At 32.9% G+C, this 15,096-nt stretch overlaps 2 protein-coding genes across 3 annotated transcripts; one reads left to right on the forward strand and one right to left on the reverse strand.

Annotated features, from left to right (window-relative positions):
- Positions 1–4,333: 4,333 nt before the first annotated feature.
- Positions 4,334–5,490, forward strand: LOC142229770 (putative RNA-binding protein 18). 2 transcript variants are annotated; one of them, XM_075300348.1, is made up of 5 exons: positions 4,334–4,456; positions 4,525–4,598; positions 4,676–4,796; positions 4,857–4,949; positions 5,017–5,490. In XM_075300348.1, exons 1-5 carry the CDS (start codon positions 4,454–4,456, stop codon positions 5,317–5,319), a joined length of 594 nt encoding a protein of 197 aa, XP_075156463.1. In that variant the 5' UTR covers positions 4,334–4,453; the 3' UTR covers positions 5,320–5,490. The 2 variants fall into 2 exon arrangements, with proteins under 2 accessions (XP_075156463.1, XP_075156464.1); XM_075300349.1 differs by having other exon boundaries at positions 4,397–4,456; positions 4,693–4,796.
- On the reverse strand, positions 5,465–9,023 carry mRpS25 (mitochondrial ribosomal protein S25). The gene is made up of 3 exons (XM_075300350.1): positions 8,779–9,023; positions 8,516–8,710; positions 5,465–5,693 (listed from the first exon to the last, which is right to left on the reverse strand). Exons 1-3 carry the CDS (start codon positions 8,913–8,915, stop codon positions 5,522–5,524), a joined length of 504 nt encoding a protein of 167 aa, XP_075156465.1. The 5' UTR covers positions 8,916–9,023; the 3' UTR covers positions 5,465–5,521.
- Between the last annotated feature and the right edge of the window lie 6,073 nt (positions 9,024–15,096).

The following is a 15,096-nucleotide window of genomic DNA, read 5'->3' on the forward strand; positions in this document are numbered from 1 at the left end:
TCGGTCCATAATTATATATAGCCGATGTATCAAACGATCACCAGATATGAACTCCAGAGCCTCTTGGAAGACCAAAATTCATCTGATTCAGTTGAAATTTGGTACGTGGTGTTAATATATGGCGTCAAACTCCCATGCAAAAATTGGTCGGTATCGGTCCATAATTATATATAGGCCCCATATAAACCGATCCCCAGATTTGACCTCCAGGGCCCCTTGGAAGAGCAAAATTCTTCCCATTCGGTTGAAATTTGGTACGTGATGTTAGTATATGGTATCCAACAACCATGCAGGAATTGGTTCCTATCAGCCCATAATTATATATAGCTCCCATATAAACCGATCCCCAGATTTGACCTCCGGTGCCTTTTGGAGAAGCAAAATTCATTCGATCTGTTTGAAATTTGGTACGTGGTGATCGTATATGATATTTCACAACCATGCCAAAAGTGGTCCATATCAGTCCATAATCATATATAGCCCCCATATAAACCGATCCCGAGATTTGGTTTTGGAGCCTCTTGGAGGAGCAAATTTCACCCGAGTGAGTTGAAATTTGGTACATTGTGCTAGTATATGGTCGTTAACAACCATGCGTAACTAGGCCCATATCGGTCTATAGTTATATATATCCCTCAGATAAATCGATTTCCAATCACACAAAAATTGGTCCATATCAAGTTCATAATTGTATATAGCCCCCATATAAGCGACCCCCATATTTTAATTCTGGCACTCTACGTACCGTGCAAAAAGTTAATATCGATTCGTAATTATTTGTAGACTTAACTACACCTAACTTTTTTGTCTAATATATACCACGTATGGACTAACTCATAAAGGTAGGTACTATGTTTATTGGCACGAAAAAAAGTCCCTAAATCATTCTTTCGCGTTGAAAAATGAGAGTGTTGGCAATAGATTTCGAAGGAAGAAAACAGCCATTTTGGAAATATTTCGCGTTTATTTCTCCGAAATTTTATTGACAACATCGCCGAACGTCATAAAATTATTACATATGTATACGCAGCAGCTGATTAGATTGTTTACACACACGCATTCATGATAATTGTTTTGAAAAGTTTTTTCTACCAGTTTTTGAATTGTTTTGCAACCAAACCTCACACAGCACTGGACACTAATAATTGTTAAGAATAAAACGCCAGCCGCTCTACTCCTGGAGTCTTACCACATTCGGCAACAGCTTTAACGACATGTGGTACATTGTCGTCTTCTTCAGCTTTTCCAAATGGATACCGTCAATTTGTAACGCCCATCTAACAAACATATAATTCCGGTGTTATGCTAACTTTTACATCATGCGCAGCAATGGACACATTCATCAACAAACTTAATTCGTTGGTGTCCACAATATCTACACAATCGCATTGCAATACCAGCGGACAAGAGTGTACTTATGCCCATGCTGTTGCCGCCTCACTAGCAATTTCAAATCCAGTGGTCACCACAAAGGATAATAACGCCATTTCATTTGCCAATGTTGTTACCTCGGGGGGAACAACATCATAGGAAGACCAGTTAAAACACGTACACCATACAATAGCTATAGTCAAAGTGAAACTTTTTGTTCAATCAACATAAGCCTATAACTCACGTTCAAGGGTAGTTCCTAAGCAAAAGTCACTGTTCCCGACTTATATTTCGCAAGATAATTCGTCACAAAGGGATGTTAGTGTTCTATACCAGGAACATTTCGTTGACTGAAATTAATACATTGAGATGCAAAGTGGCTGGTTTACTGAAGAATGTTTCTTTTTATACTCTCCCAATGTATATTTTTATAACTATTTCAGTCACGTTATAAAATTCAACCAGGGTTTTGAATCGATAAAATGCAAGATATATGCATATTTAATTTTTGCATTTTATTTTTGGAACATAACAATTTATTCCTGTGATTCCACTCGTAGCTACCATAGTACTGCAACATCAATCGCACTGCCTTCTTTATAATTACGATGCACGGCCAGCATTTGTGTTTATTATCCCTATACCCAGTAAAAAGAAACGATTGTAAAGTGAAATTCACTAAATAGATTTTTATTTTGTTAACACTTTTCTATAAATTTCATGTTATGTACATTATTTCTATTCTATCATGTAGTAGGGAGCCGCTAGATGGTGGCTTTATTACGAAAAAGTTATTTTTATTTTGTCAATCGATCTTATTGCATTTTGAAATAACAATGCGAACCACATTTGTATTGTAATTTCACACAAATCATTTGAATAAATAAATTATTTCTTAATTCACATTGCAAAAGGCGCCATGTTTTGAAACTAACTAATCTCAACATATGGAAGGATTTAACACGAGCTATTTAGGGACTATTCGCTTTGTCAGTTTTTCAACTCGAAAAAAAACAAAGTACCACAAACGAAAAAATATTTCGGTAGTTTTTCGCATTTTTGGTTTTGTATGGGATTTCGCTGCGGAAACCGAGCATAGTACCTACCTTAATTTAGAAAACGACGTTAAGAAGTTTTAAGATACCACAACCCAAGTAATTCGATTGTGGATGACAGTCTTTCGTTTCTACGCAATCCATGGTGGAGGGTACATAAGATTCGTCCTGGCCGAACTTACGGCCGTATATACTTGTTTTTCTTTAATTTTTTATGTCTAAAAATATTTGGGCACCCCACATAAACCGATCCCCAGGCCTTCGGAGTCTCTTGGAGGAGCAAAATTTATCCTATCCGGTTGAAATTTGGTACTACAGTGCCAAAATCGGTCCATAATCATATCCCTGCCAACATTTTTTTGAATTTGACGGCGTTTCTGAGAATCCCCACCACGTCGAAAACAATCGTATACGACATCCAAAACTCGTCGGAAAAGCGCCGTCACTATTGAGAAGTTGTACCACGCCAAGTTACTACAAAAAAGTATCGCATGAGTGCAATTATTAGATACCTTTTTTAATAAATTTAGAACGACGCCAATAAGAGCCCCTTCAAACAATCAGAAAAAAGTGAATTTTTAGATAGTTGTAAAAGAATCATTGTGGTCAACTAAAACACGATTGTTTAGATGTTTATTAATTTGATTAAACATTTATAAATTCTTATAAATATAACATTTATACCACTATCACAACACATTTAAAATAATTTTTTCATTAATAACAGAATGAAGTTGATTTACAAGTGGCAAGTTACATTTTGCAGCGGCAGCCAGTGTTATTATTCTCAATGGAGGCAGCGTGTCTGGAAAAATATTTGAAAAACTATCACTTTATTCCATTTGGAAAGTCAAAAATTGTTCAACAATACACCTTTCACAATTTTAAGCGAAATAACTATGTTTTCAGCACTTCATTATCATTTTTATTTAAATAAATTATAAGAAGCTAGTTGTGCTTGGTGTTTCACAAAATATAAAATGGCTCTTGTAACAATAGTGATGGCAAAATACTTTCATGCGAATAGTGATGGCAAAATACTATCACAGTTGGCGATTGTTGCAGTGTCACTTACGGGTCTGTGGTAGCGATGAGGATGAAATGGAACTTTGAAATGCTGGCAGGAACTATTCCATTTGGAAAGTCAAAAATTGTTCACCAATATACCTTTCACAATTTTAAGCGAAATAACTATGTTTTCAGCATTTCATTATCCATTTTATTTAAATAAATTATAAGAAGCTAGTTGCGCTTGGTGTATCACAAAATATAAAATGGCTCTTGTAACAATAGTGATGCCAAAATACTTTCATGTACATTTCATACTTTTTCATATGCTTCCCCCATCCAAGTTGGCGATTGTTGCAGTGTCACTTACGAGTCTGTGGTAGCGATGAGGATGCAATTGAACTTTGAAATGCTGGCAGGGATATAGTCTGCAAGGCGCATTTCGAGTCTATGGGGAAATCGAGCTTTGAAATGCTGGCAGGAAACAGAGTTTTTTCGAATTCGTAATGTACTCGAAATTAGCTTTAATATCCTTTTTGGATCCATGGGTATGATGCTTTTCAATTCTATTGTTGTGTTTCTATATTTAGGCGGAGAAAATAAGCCTTCTGATAAAAAATGGAGCATCACATTTCGCCAATTTTCCTTATAGATAAATGTGTCTGTGCGTGTCCACATAAGGGGTTGTGTTTGGATTGATATATCTACAAACAGCTGTTAAATCCTCAAATCTACGAAATCTCGTTATTTTGCTCGTCCGAACACTTGAGATTTGTAAAGAGATTTTGATTCTAAATAGCGAGATTTCGTGTCTAGTGCGAACGTAGTATTGTTACGATTCCGTCCCTAATCTGATTATACCATTTACACTACCTTTATTAGAGAGTAGTGTGCGTTTGCAGTGAATCAGCTGAATGCTATCGATTTTGATAGAATAATCGATTTTCGATTATTACGTTCATCGCTAATGTTTGCTTGTGTTTCACCACCATAGATAGATCGAGATTTATTTTTAAGGAATGGTAAATTTGTGATTTTTAGATATATTTCAATAAAAGAATGAATTATTATTAAAATTGTTTACTTCTAGGCTTCTACAAGTTCTGCTGGCCATGCTGATGATAGACGCATTTGGGTTGGCAATTTGGATCCCAGGTTAAACGAGTAAGTTGAATGACAAAAGAGTAGAGAAAGTTGAGGCTAATTGAAATTTTATATTAATTTGCTTTTTCGGAATATGGGTATCACCTCTTGAAAGTTGTGCAGAAATGTGGCGAGATTGAGAAGTTCGATATGCTTTTCCACAAGGGTGGACCTCTAATGGGACAGTCCCGTGGATATGCATTTGTTACATTCGCTAAGGTAAGTCAAATAGATATGTGGAGTATCTAGCATGTGCCAACCCCTCTGGATAATTTTCAGGCGAGTGGCGCTGTTATAGCATTGGAAAAATTGAATGGGCACATGATATTAAACCGCCCGATAGCTGTGAGAATGGCAAAGAATATAAATTATGTGAGTAATTTGGTTTCTTTGTTATATTATCATGTCATAGTAAATCCATGTATATGTATATTAACAGGATGAATTTGAGCGACCCAAACCAAAGATTGAAATCCCAGCCTTGGGCACGGGTAAACGTGAAGGTAAAATTACACGTGAAGAAGCCATAAAAGCCATTGAACACAAATTGAAAGTAATTGAATCTCAAGGCGATGATATAGATTTTGACCAGCCTACAGCGGGACCTGTAATACCTCTTATACAAAAATATCAATTCAATAAAGATCGCGATGGAAAAACCAGCACAACGACAACACAGCGTCGTCCGTACCATAAAACAAGTGGACCCTATAATAGACACCAAAGGCCGAAGAGAAGATAAAGTACTACATCATTTTTGTTTTTGTACTTATAATTTTTATAACGAACATATTCTCATAATCTGTATTTCCATCCATTATTATGTTGTTCATGCCTCACAACTACTACCTTATAAAGTCTCCCGAAAAAATGAGATCAATAAAAACTTTAATGTATTTTAGCAAAATTAAAATAGACAATTGTTTTAATTTATTGTACTATCTTTATTTGGGTGCAAAAATATGTTTTCCTCGCATATGATCTGGCAATGGTACTATTGCCGGGCATGGAACTTGTCCAGGAATTTCGCATATACAATGACGATTACATCCAGTACCGAAATTTGCAGGATTATCTTTACTTTCAGCTAAACGGGCTTCGGCATCCAATTGTTCTCTGTAAAAGATAAAAAAGACGAATATAAGGGGATCTTATAATACTAAATAATTTGTATGTACATATTGTGTAAAAGGCAATAGGAATTACAAATATATGAAAGGAGGACTTTTCAACTTTCTAATAATATGAAAAAAAACTTGGGACTTTTGCAGACAGAATTTTTTTTAAACCATAGATTTCAATGAAATAATTTGTCAATAATAAGAGAACAATCAAGAAACAAATACAATAATTGCAGAGTCGACTTTGCAGTATAGAGATATCCATCCATTCATCTCGGGACCTTATTAGATCCTCTTATTGCCTTCTGTTCTAATTAAACCTTTCGCTGCCAATTATAAATTATTCCCAGTGGTATTTATATTTTGAGTGTGATTGCCGTGTGAATAAAATTATAAAAATCGAATAAAGCGAGACAAATTGCGAAATTCAAGATTTTCGATTATATTGTCTCAGCGGGATAAAGTTAGGCCGATAGCTTCTAGTTGCTAGTGACGGTATACATGAGATTATTATATTTTGTAAATATAATAAAATAAGTAATAAACAAGTGAGTAAAGTAGAAAGTCAAAGCGGGCGGGACCGACTATATTATACCCTAAACCACCCTATATGTTTAGGAGATAAACCGCATAGGCAAACCGCATATGGGAGTTATGTATACATCTGAAGCGATTTGGATAAAATTTTCCATATTTGGTTGATACCACAAAAGGATACCGGTTAATAAATGAGGTCACACTATGGTCAAAAATATGGTAATAAGTGGGAAATTTTTGAAAATCGCGCGCTACATATATATGAGAGCTATATCTAAATCAGCACCGATTTTGATGATATTTTGCATATATAGTCAGTGCTATAGAAGATGAGGGTAAGTCAAATTTGAATAAGATCGGTTGATAGATAAGGCTTTTATGGCCAAATTCGTGAAAATCGGGCGATACATATATATATGAGAGCTGTTATAGCTAAATCTGAACCGATTTCAATGATTTTTTGTACATACAACTTTGAGTAAGATCAGTTGATAAATAAGGGACTTATGACCAATGCCCATGTTCCCAAATTCACTTCCAGGTGAATGTGAATCAATTCCACAATTTTCGTGTCCTACAATCCACTTTCACCGGAATTTTCGTGAAATCAATTCACTTGTAAAAGTCTTGGTGAAAGTTGAATTATGTCCAAGATGGGTGTATTTCCGGTTAAAAGAAGTACTCGCGTGAATGTGAATCAATTCCACAATTTTCGTGTCCTACAATCCACTTTCACCGGAATTTTCGTGAAATCAATTCACTTGTAAAAGTCTTGGTGAAAGTTGAATTATGTCCAAGATGGGTGTATTTCCGGTTAAAAGAAGTACTCGCGTAAAAAATTTGAAATGTTTTATATTAAATACGTGAGTTTTATTAAAACTGCGTCATTTATAATTAAAAAAAATATATATATATATATAAATTATAATAAGTCTTGATTCCACTTATTTTGATTTCCGCCTTAGTGAATTTTTGGGTGATTTGTGCAACCCAGCTGGTTACAGAAAATTTCAAAAAAGAGCGTGGAATTAAGAACACCAAATTTTCACGTTCGTGGATTTGACGTGAATAGTGGAAGTGGAATTGAAGTGGATATCGGAACATGGGTGCAAATTTGGTAAAATCGGGTGATACATGTATTTGGGAGCTATATCTAAATCTGAACCGATTTCGATGAAATTTAACACACTTAAAGGATGGTTAATAAAATTACTTTGTGGCAAATTTGACGCTGATCGGTTAGTAAATGTAGAGTAGTTTTTTATTGAAAATTATAAAATTTTGTATTTTTTTTCTTTAGACTTAAGAAGTTTATATTTGTGATAACTTTAATTCCATACCTTTAACCATCTTAGATTATAAGTAAAACTTTGTTTCGAGGAGTTATTCTTTAGTAGATTAATTGTAATTTACCTCAATTGGCCTTTAAGGCTTCAAATTACAAATAAAGATAATAATAATAATAATAATAAATGAACGCAATCTGTCCCCATTTATCGAAATCGGGCGATACATATATATGGAAGCTATATCTAAATTTGAATCGATTTTTTCAATAGCGTACGTCCTTGTCGGTTAATAATTGCGATCGGAATACTGCGAACAACAAATACATGGATGGACGGACGGACGGATAGACAGACGGACGGATGGATGGACACCAAGGGCTAGATCGACTCAGGAGGTGATTCTGTATATATTCGGTATATATTTTATGGGGTCTAAAATCAATATTTCTGGTAGGTATATTTTTTTGGCAGATCAAAGTTATTATACCCTGACCACAATGTGGTTTTGGGTATAATAAATAAGCGATATAGTATATAGGATTAGTAATTCAGCGTATTTTGTTTTCATTTCGAGTTAAGCAACTCTTCGCAACATCTCTTTTCACAATAGGACGAGTATACTCGTCTTGTCAGCTTGCAAAAGACGAATATACTCGTCTATGGAATAGGTTAATATCCCATGCCTTTGATTTCATAAGATACTGGGAATTAGAATACCAGTTCAATACCCTTTATGGGAGCCCTTTTTAAACAACTACAAACAGGATGTAGTAATTCAGCGTATTTTGTTTTCATTTCGAGTTAAGTAACTGCAACATCTCTTTTAAAAATAGGACGAGTATACTCGTCTTGCCAGCTTGCAAAAGACGAGTATACTCGTCCTTCGAAAGGATTAATATCCCATGCCTTTGATTTCATAAGATACTGGGAATTAGAATACCAGCTGAATACCCTTTATGGGAGCCCTTTTTAAACAACTACAAACACTTACTTTGTTTTGCCCACCACTTTCATTAAATGTTCCATTATTTCGTGTCTATTTTTGCTATCAATATCGATCAAGATATCTCGGCCATCTTCAAAATAGCAACGAACAAATGGTGATGGTGTCATATTCTTCAATGTAACAACTTGCACAGCAGGATTTTTATATTGTACTTGAGGAATATTCCAAAAAACGAAATCTCTGCAAGAAAATGAAAATAGGAATTTGCTAAAGAAAATTCTATTCCGAACTGTTACGTATCTACTTACCGGGCACCATCATGATGTTCGCCGTATGTATTGTAGTTAACACTAAATATTCTCACTTTATCTTTTAATACTAGACGACCAGCATTCAAATATTCCAGTGTGCGACGAATAGGAGCTCGACCTTTCATAAAAGACATATTGGGCCTTTATTTTTGTAAAGTTTATTTGAAAATAATGAAAAACCCTAAATTTGTATGATTATCTTTGGTCGAATGTGATTTTCTGGTGAGTCCAGCTGATTACAGTAAGAGCCAGTGATGCCAATTTGGTGCTTTTTGATTTCAAAAAAGCAACAAATTGCCTTTTTGGTACCTTTTCAAAAAGAGCACCAACTTGGTGCTTTCTGTCGTTTAGAGCTTTTGGTGTTTTTTTTTTCAATTTGAACAGTATTGAGTTTAATTGACGACATCTTTTCATACAAAAATTCTGATTAGACTGTCAAAAGCTTAACAAACTCAACTATATTGTCAAATATAGATTTTGTTTGTTATGAAGGTGGTATTGATTCTTGTTTTAATTAATATTAGGGCTGTTTTCTTTTAACAGTGGATACCCTAAGCCGTGAAGGACTAAAAGAAAACAGAGTACTCGTTTATCCAGGACATCTCCACAAATATGCAACACTGTCATCAGCTGTTTAAAAACAATCATAGAACAGAAGTGAAATCTTGCATTTTTAATGTATGAAATGCTCCAATTAGTAATAAAGGGTGTTTCATTGTAAGGGACGATGTTGAATGTGAACCACACCTAAACGCCAAGTTTTTTCCAAATTTTATTTTACATTTCTCTATTTCAGACTTATTCAATTTGAACCATGGACGTCGTGAATGGGCAGAATGGTTCCAAGAAATGGCAACAGTGGATGATCAATTTTCGGAGAAAATCATCTTCAGTGATAAGGCACATTTTCACCTCCGTGGATTCGTCCGTCAATAAACAGAATTGCCGCATTTGGGCGAATAAGAATCCAAGAGTGATTGTCGAAAAACCAATGCACCCACAAAGAGTGACTGTTTGGTGCGGTTTATGGGCTGGCGGCATCATCGCGCCGTATTTTTTCCAAAATGAGGCCGGTCAGGCAGTTACTGTGAATGGTGTTCTCTATCGTGAGATGATAACGAACTTTTTATGGCCCGAATTGGAAGATATGGATGTGGACGATATGTGGTTTCAGCAAGACGGTGCCACTTGCCACACAGCTAACGAAACAATGGCTCTTTTGCGCAACAAACTCAATGGCCGTGTTATCTCACGTAATGGCGATGTCAATTAGCCGCCAAGATCATGTGATTTGACACCGTTGGACTTTTTTCTTTGGGGTTATTTGAAAGAAAAGGTGTACGTCGATAAGTCAGCAACAATTCAAGAGCTAAATTCGGCACATTAACGGCATAGAACCTCCATTATGCCTCAGCGTCATCGAAAATTTGGAGCATCGGATGAAGGTGTGCCACCGAGGTCGCGTCGCCCATTTGGCCGATATTTTGTTCCATGCATAATTGAGTAATACCATTATATCATAATAAAATAAAATTACAATAATTTCCTAAATAGTTTGTGTTTTATTCAAAATCAACATCGGCCCTTGAAATTTTAACCACCCTTTAAATATTTACTGCTGCGATTATTTATGACACTGTACCACTTTGAATTTCATGTTTTTCGATAAATTAGTCACAATAAATTGCTATTGTGAATCAAAGAAGCGTCACATTATCAAAATTCAATTTGGCAACATCGGCGCGACTTGCACTGATGAGATGTTCTGGATAGAACACCAGTGCAACGATGTGCTGGATAGTCCATACAAATGTTGCATCCAGTGCTAAAGGCCGGTATGCACCTCTAGCGAAAAATTTCATTCCCATAAGAAATGCAATGCTATTTATGCTAACGAAATTTTCGGTAGCGTTCAATTTCGTAAGCTGGTACGCACCTCTAATGAAAATAACAGTGTTGTCAAAAGCATATTTTGGCAGCAAACATTTAATTTATTACAATTATTGTGTGCGTAAAAGTTTTAAAAGGTCTGTAAATAATAAACAATTTATTTGAGGAATATTTGGAATATATATTAACAATTTTTAAAAGCGATTAACTGGTTTAAAATTTGTGTACACAGCCCTGTTTTTTTGTTGTAGACTTAAATAAATTTTTGCTACCGAAAATTTCGCTAGAGGTGCATACCGGCCTTAAAAGAAAACAGCCCTATTGTTATTTAGGATAATCTTTTGAAAAGTCTAGCAACGAGTGCAGAATTTCTGAACTTGATAAATATGTCATTAAAAACTTTTGTATCATAATTGAATAAGAAAATAGACTCCCCCCAAATATTAATATTTCCAATTTTAATATCGAAAAATTTAGTTTCTCTGAAAAAATCAAACTTTGAAATTTGAAAGTCATTACTGATCAAAATGAATTGAATGAAAGTAAAATAAGCATTAATAATTATAAAGCTGTACACTTGGGAAGAGGTTCATAATTTCAAAAACTTAAAAAGGCTTCAAATCAAATCAATACCCAAAGATCTATAATATTTGGAAGTTTTTTTTTGGTATTACATTGAATTTTTGTTGGGTGGAGTAGTTTTTGTGATGGGAACTGGTATGTTAGTGCTTTTTGCCCATGGCATCATTGCATTACAGAAGAGGGAAAGAGGAATCTCCCACAGTTAAAATAATAAACACGGAAACTCTCTCTCATTCTCGACAAATAAGTTTGGGAGATTGTGTAAATTCTATTTGCAGAAACAGTTCAATTTAATAACCTGTTTAACTTTTTTTATATGTCTCATAAAATATAAAATTTTAGGTATTTTTAATAGAAATATAATTTGCAACAGAGCTGAAGAAAGTGTATACAATCTTAAATGAGAGAAATGGTGTTTCCCCCTAATATTCCTTCCACAATTGCGATTGTATCAACTTCCACTCTTCCCACAAATAACAGCACCAACTATATATAGAACCCACTACTATAGAAATAAAATTTTTACAAAATTTTCTATAGAAATAAAATTTTGACAAAATTTTCTATAGAAATAAAATTTTGACAAAATTTTCTATATACATAAGATTTTGACAAAATTTTCTATAGACATAAAATTTTGACAAAATTTTCTATAGATATAAAAATTTGATTTAATTTTCTATAGAAATAAAATTTTGACAAAATTTTCTATAGAAATAAAATTGTGAAAAATTTTCTATAGACATAAAATTTTGACAAAATTTTCTATAGAAATAAAATTGTTACAAAATTTTCTATAGACATAAAATTTTGACAAAATTTTCTATAGAAATAAAATTGTTACAAAATTTTCTATAGAAATAAAATTTTGATAGAATTTTCTATAGAAATAAAATTTTGACAAAATTTTCTATAGAAATAAAATTTTGACAAAATTTTCTATAGAAATAAAATTTTGACAAAATTTTCTATAGAAATAAAATTTTGACAAAATTTTCTATAGAAATAAAATTTTTACAAAATTTTCTATAGAAATAAAATTGTGACCAAATATTCTATAGAAATAAAATTTTGGCGAAATTTTCTATAGAAATAAAATGATGACAAAACATTCTATAGAAATAAAATTGTGACAAAATTTTCTATAGAAATAAAATTTTCACAAAATTTTCCATACAAATAAAATTTTCACAAAATTTTCTATAGAAATAAAATTTTGACAAAATTTTCTGCAGAAATAAAATTTTGACAAAATTTTCTATAGGAATAAAATTTTGACAAAATTTTCTATTGAAATAAAATTTTGACAAAATTTTCTATAGAAATAAAATTTTTACAAAATTTTCTATAGACATAAAAATTTGACATAATTTTCTATAGAAATAAAATTTTGACATAATTTTCTATAGAAATAAAATTTTGACAACATTTTCTATAGAAATAAAATTTTGACATAATTTTCTATAGAAATAAAATTTTGACAAAATTTTCTATAGAAATAAAATTGTGAAAAATTTTCTATAGACATAAAATTTTGACAAAATTTTCTATAGAAATAAAATTTTGACAAAATTTTCTATAGAAATAAAATTTTGATAGAATTTTCTATAGAAATAAAATTTTGACAAAATTTTCTATAGAAATAAAATTTTGACAAAATTTTATATAGAAATAAAATTTTGACATTTTTTTAGAAATACAATTTTGACAAAATTTTCTATAGAAATAAAATGTTGACAACGTTTTTTATAGAAATAAAATTGTGACAAAATTTTCTATAGAAATAAAATTTTCACAAAATTTTCCATAGAAATAAAATTTTGACAAAATTTTCTATAGAAATAAAATTTTCACAAATATTCCATACAAATAAAATTGTCACAAAATTTTCTATAGAAATAAAATTTTGACAAAATTTTCTGCAGAAATAAAATTTTGACAAAATTTTCTATAGAAATAAAATTTTGACAAAATTTTCTATTGAAATAAAATTTTGACAAAATTTTCTATAGAAATAAAAATTTGACATAATTTTCTATAGAAATAAAATTTTGACATAATTTTCTATAGAAATAAAATTTTGACAACATTTTCTATAGAAATAAAATTTTGACATAATTTTCTATAGAAATAAAATTTTGACAAAATTTTCTATAGAAATAAAATTGTGAAAAATTTTCTATAGACATAAAATTTTGACAAAATTTTCTATAGAAATAAAATTTTGACAAAATTTTATCTATATATATAAAATTCAAATTATGTTTGTTTATTTGTTTGTTTGTTTATTTGTATGTTCCGGGTTGGCACGAAAACGGCTGAACCGATTTACTTGAAACTTTCAGAGATCGTGGGGGGCACTCATGTGCTGAAAATAGGGTACCTCATTTTTTGACATATGGTCGCGGAGTGGAACCTCCCCTTTGTCCGACTTTTTTAAAATTAGACCAAAGTTGACCGATTTGCTTGAAATTTTCACTGAAGATTGGGGTTGGCATGTAGACAAAGATCCGCTACTTTTTATTTCGATATTTGGAGGCGGAGGGGGGCCTCCCCTTTGTTCGACTTTTTTAAAGTACAGTGAAAAAACTAAAATTCTCTAAATTATCTGAGATTTACAGAAAACATGTGGTGAGGTTATGGAATTAATAAGGGGTACCTGATGATTTCATATGTGGATGGGGAGGGGGACCTCCCCCTTGCCCTACTTTTTGAAACTTGGAACAAAATTATGCGATTTGCTTGAAATTTTCATTCAATGTAGGGGTTGGCATCTAGACAAAAATCCGCTACATTATTTTTCGGTATTTGGTCGGGGAGGGGGACCTCCCCTTTGCCTATTTTTTTTTTTTTTTTTGAAAGTACAAACAAAACTAAACTCCCCGACTGAAATTTTACGGAAAAAACGGGTTATGAAATTTATATCAGGTTCCTGATTTTTTAATAAAAATAAAAGGGCATAGGGAGACATCCGCTTCTCTTAAGTACATACAGAGAAACAATTAAACTTTACCGAGTTACTTGAGGACTGGGGAGAGGTTACGATATTAATAGTTGATACCTGATTTTGTGATATTTGGACGGAAGAGAGGCCGCCCCTTTAGGCTTATAATTTGTTTGACATTTTCTAGGACGTTTACAAAAGATACGCTGCATCACTTTTCGATATTTGGTTGGGGAGGAGGTCCTCCTCTAAAACTGCAAAAAAAATTAAGTTTTCTTGAAATTTACAAAAGCAGTGGGGGAAGGTTATGAACGAAGAGGCAACCTTCCTTGCCCCACACTTGAAGAAAAATTTTAAGAATTTTCAGGGAAGGTTAGGGGTGCTATTCCCTACGGTGTTTGTCGATATTGTATCGGGGAAAGTGACGTCCCTTTAAAACAATAGAGCAAAATTTAAACATCGCCGATCTACTTGAAATTTACAGGGAACGTGGGAGGAGGTGATTAAATTTATACATGATTTTTAAATTGGTATATGATTTTTCGATATCTGGTTGGGGAAGGGGAAAATTGAAATAAACTTTATCGATTTACTTCGATAGAATTTATAGGGACCATTGAGTAGTTGCGAAATTAATATAGGGTACGTGATAGTCCGATATCAGGTCGGAGTGGTGCGAAGGTGGGGAGAGGGTGCCCTTTTGTCCGTATTTTTTTTCTTAAATTGAAAGTAGAGGGTTGTCCATAAATGGGAACTCGGTACATAATTTTATGATTTTTGCACAGGCTTCTGCCACACTTCTTTTTAGTAAAGAACTTAAATTTACATGAAATTGGTAGCCAACGTAGAGGGTACATCATTTTCCAACATTTTAGCAAATGTTAATAAAATTTTTTACT

This window comes from Haematobia irritans, chromosome 3 (genome assembly GCF_050003625.1).
Source record: "Haematobia irritans isolate KBUSLIRL chromosome 3, ASM5000362v1, whole genome shotgun sequence".
In the NCBI taxonomy this organism is placed as follows: domain Eukaryota; kingdom Metazoa; phylum Arthropoda; class Insecta; order Diptera; family Muscidae; genus Haematobia; species Haematobia irritans.

Excerpts from the sequence above, each read along its gene's own strand:
- LOC142229770 (XM_075300348.1), top strand. Across the intron at positions 4,599-4,675 it reads TTGGATCCCAGGTTAAACGA|GTATCACCTCTTGAAAGTTG; the intron begins GTAAGTTGAATG and ends TTCGGAATATGG. Across the intron at positions 4,950-5,016 it reads TGGCAAAGAATATAAATTAT|GATGAATTTGAGCGACCCAA; the intron begins GTGAGTAATTTG and ends GTATATTAACAG.
- mRpS25 (XM_075300350.1), bottom strand. The coding sequence starts at position 8,915 with ATGTCTTTTATGAAAGGTCGAGCTCCTATTCGTCGCACACTGGAATAT. Across the intron at positions 8,711-8,778 it reads GAACATCATGATGGTGCCCG|AGATTTCGTTTTTTGGAATA; the intron begins GTAAGTAGATAC and ends ATTTTCTTGCAG. Across the intron at positions 5,694-8,515 it reads AAAGTGGTGGGCAAAACAAA|AGAACAATTGGATGCCGAAG; the intron begins GTAAGTGTTTGT and ends TATCTTTTACAG.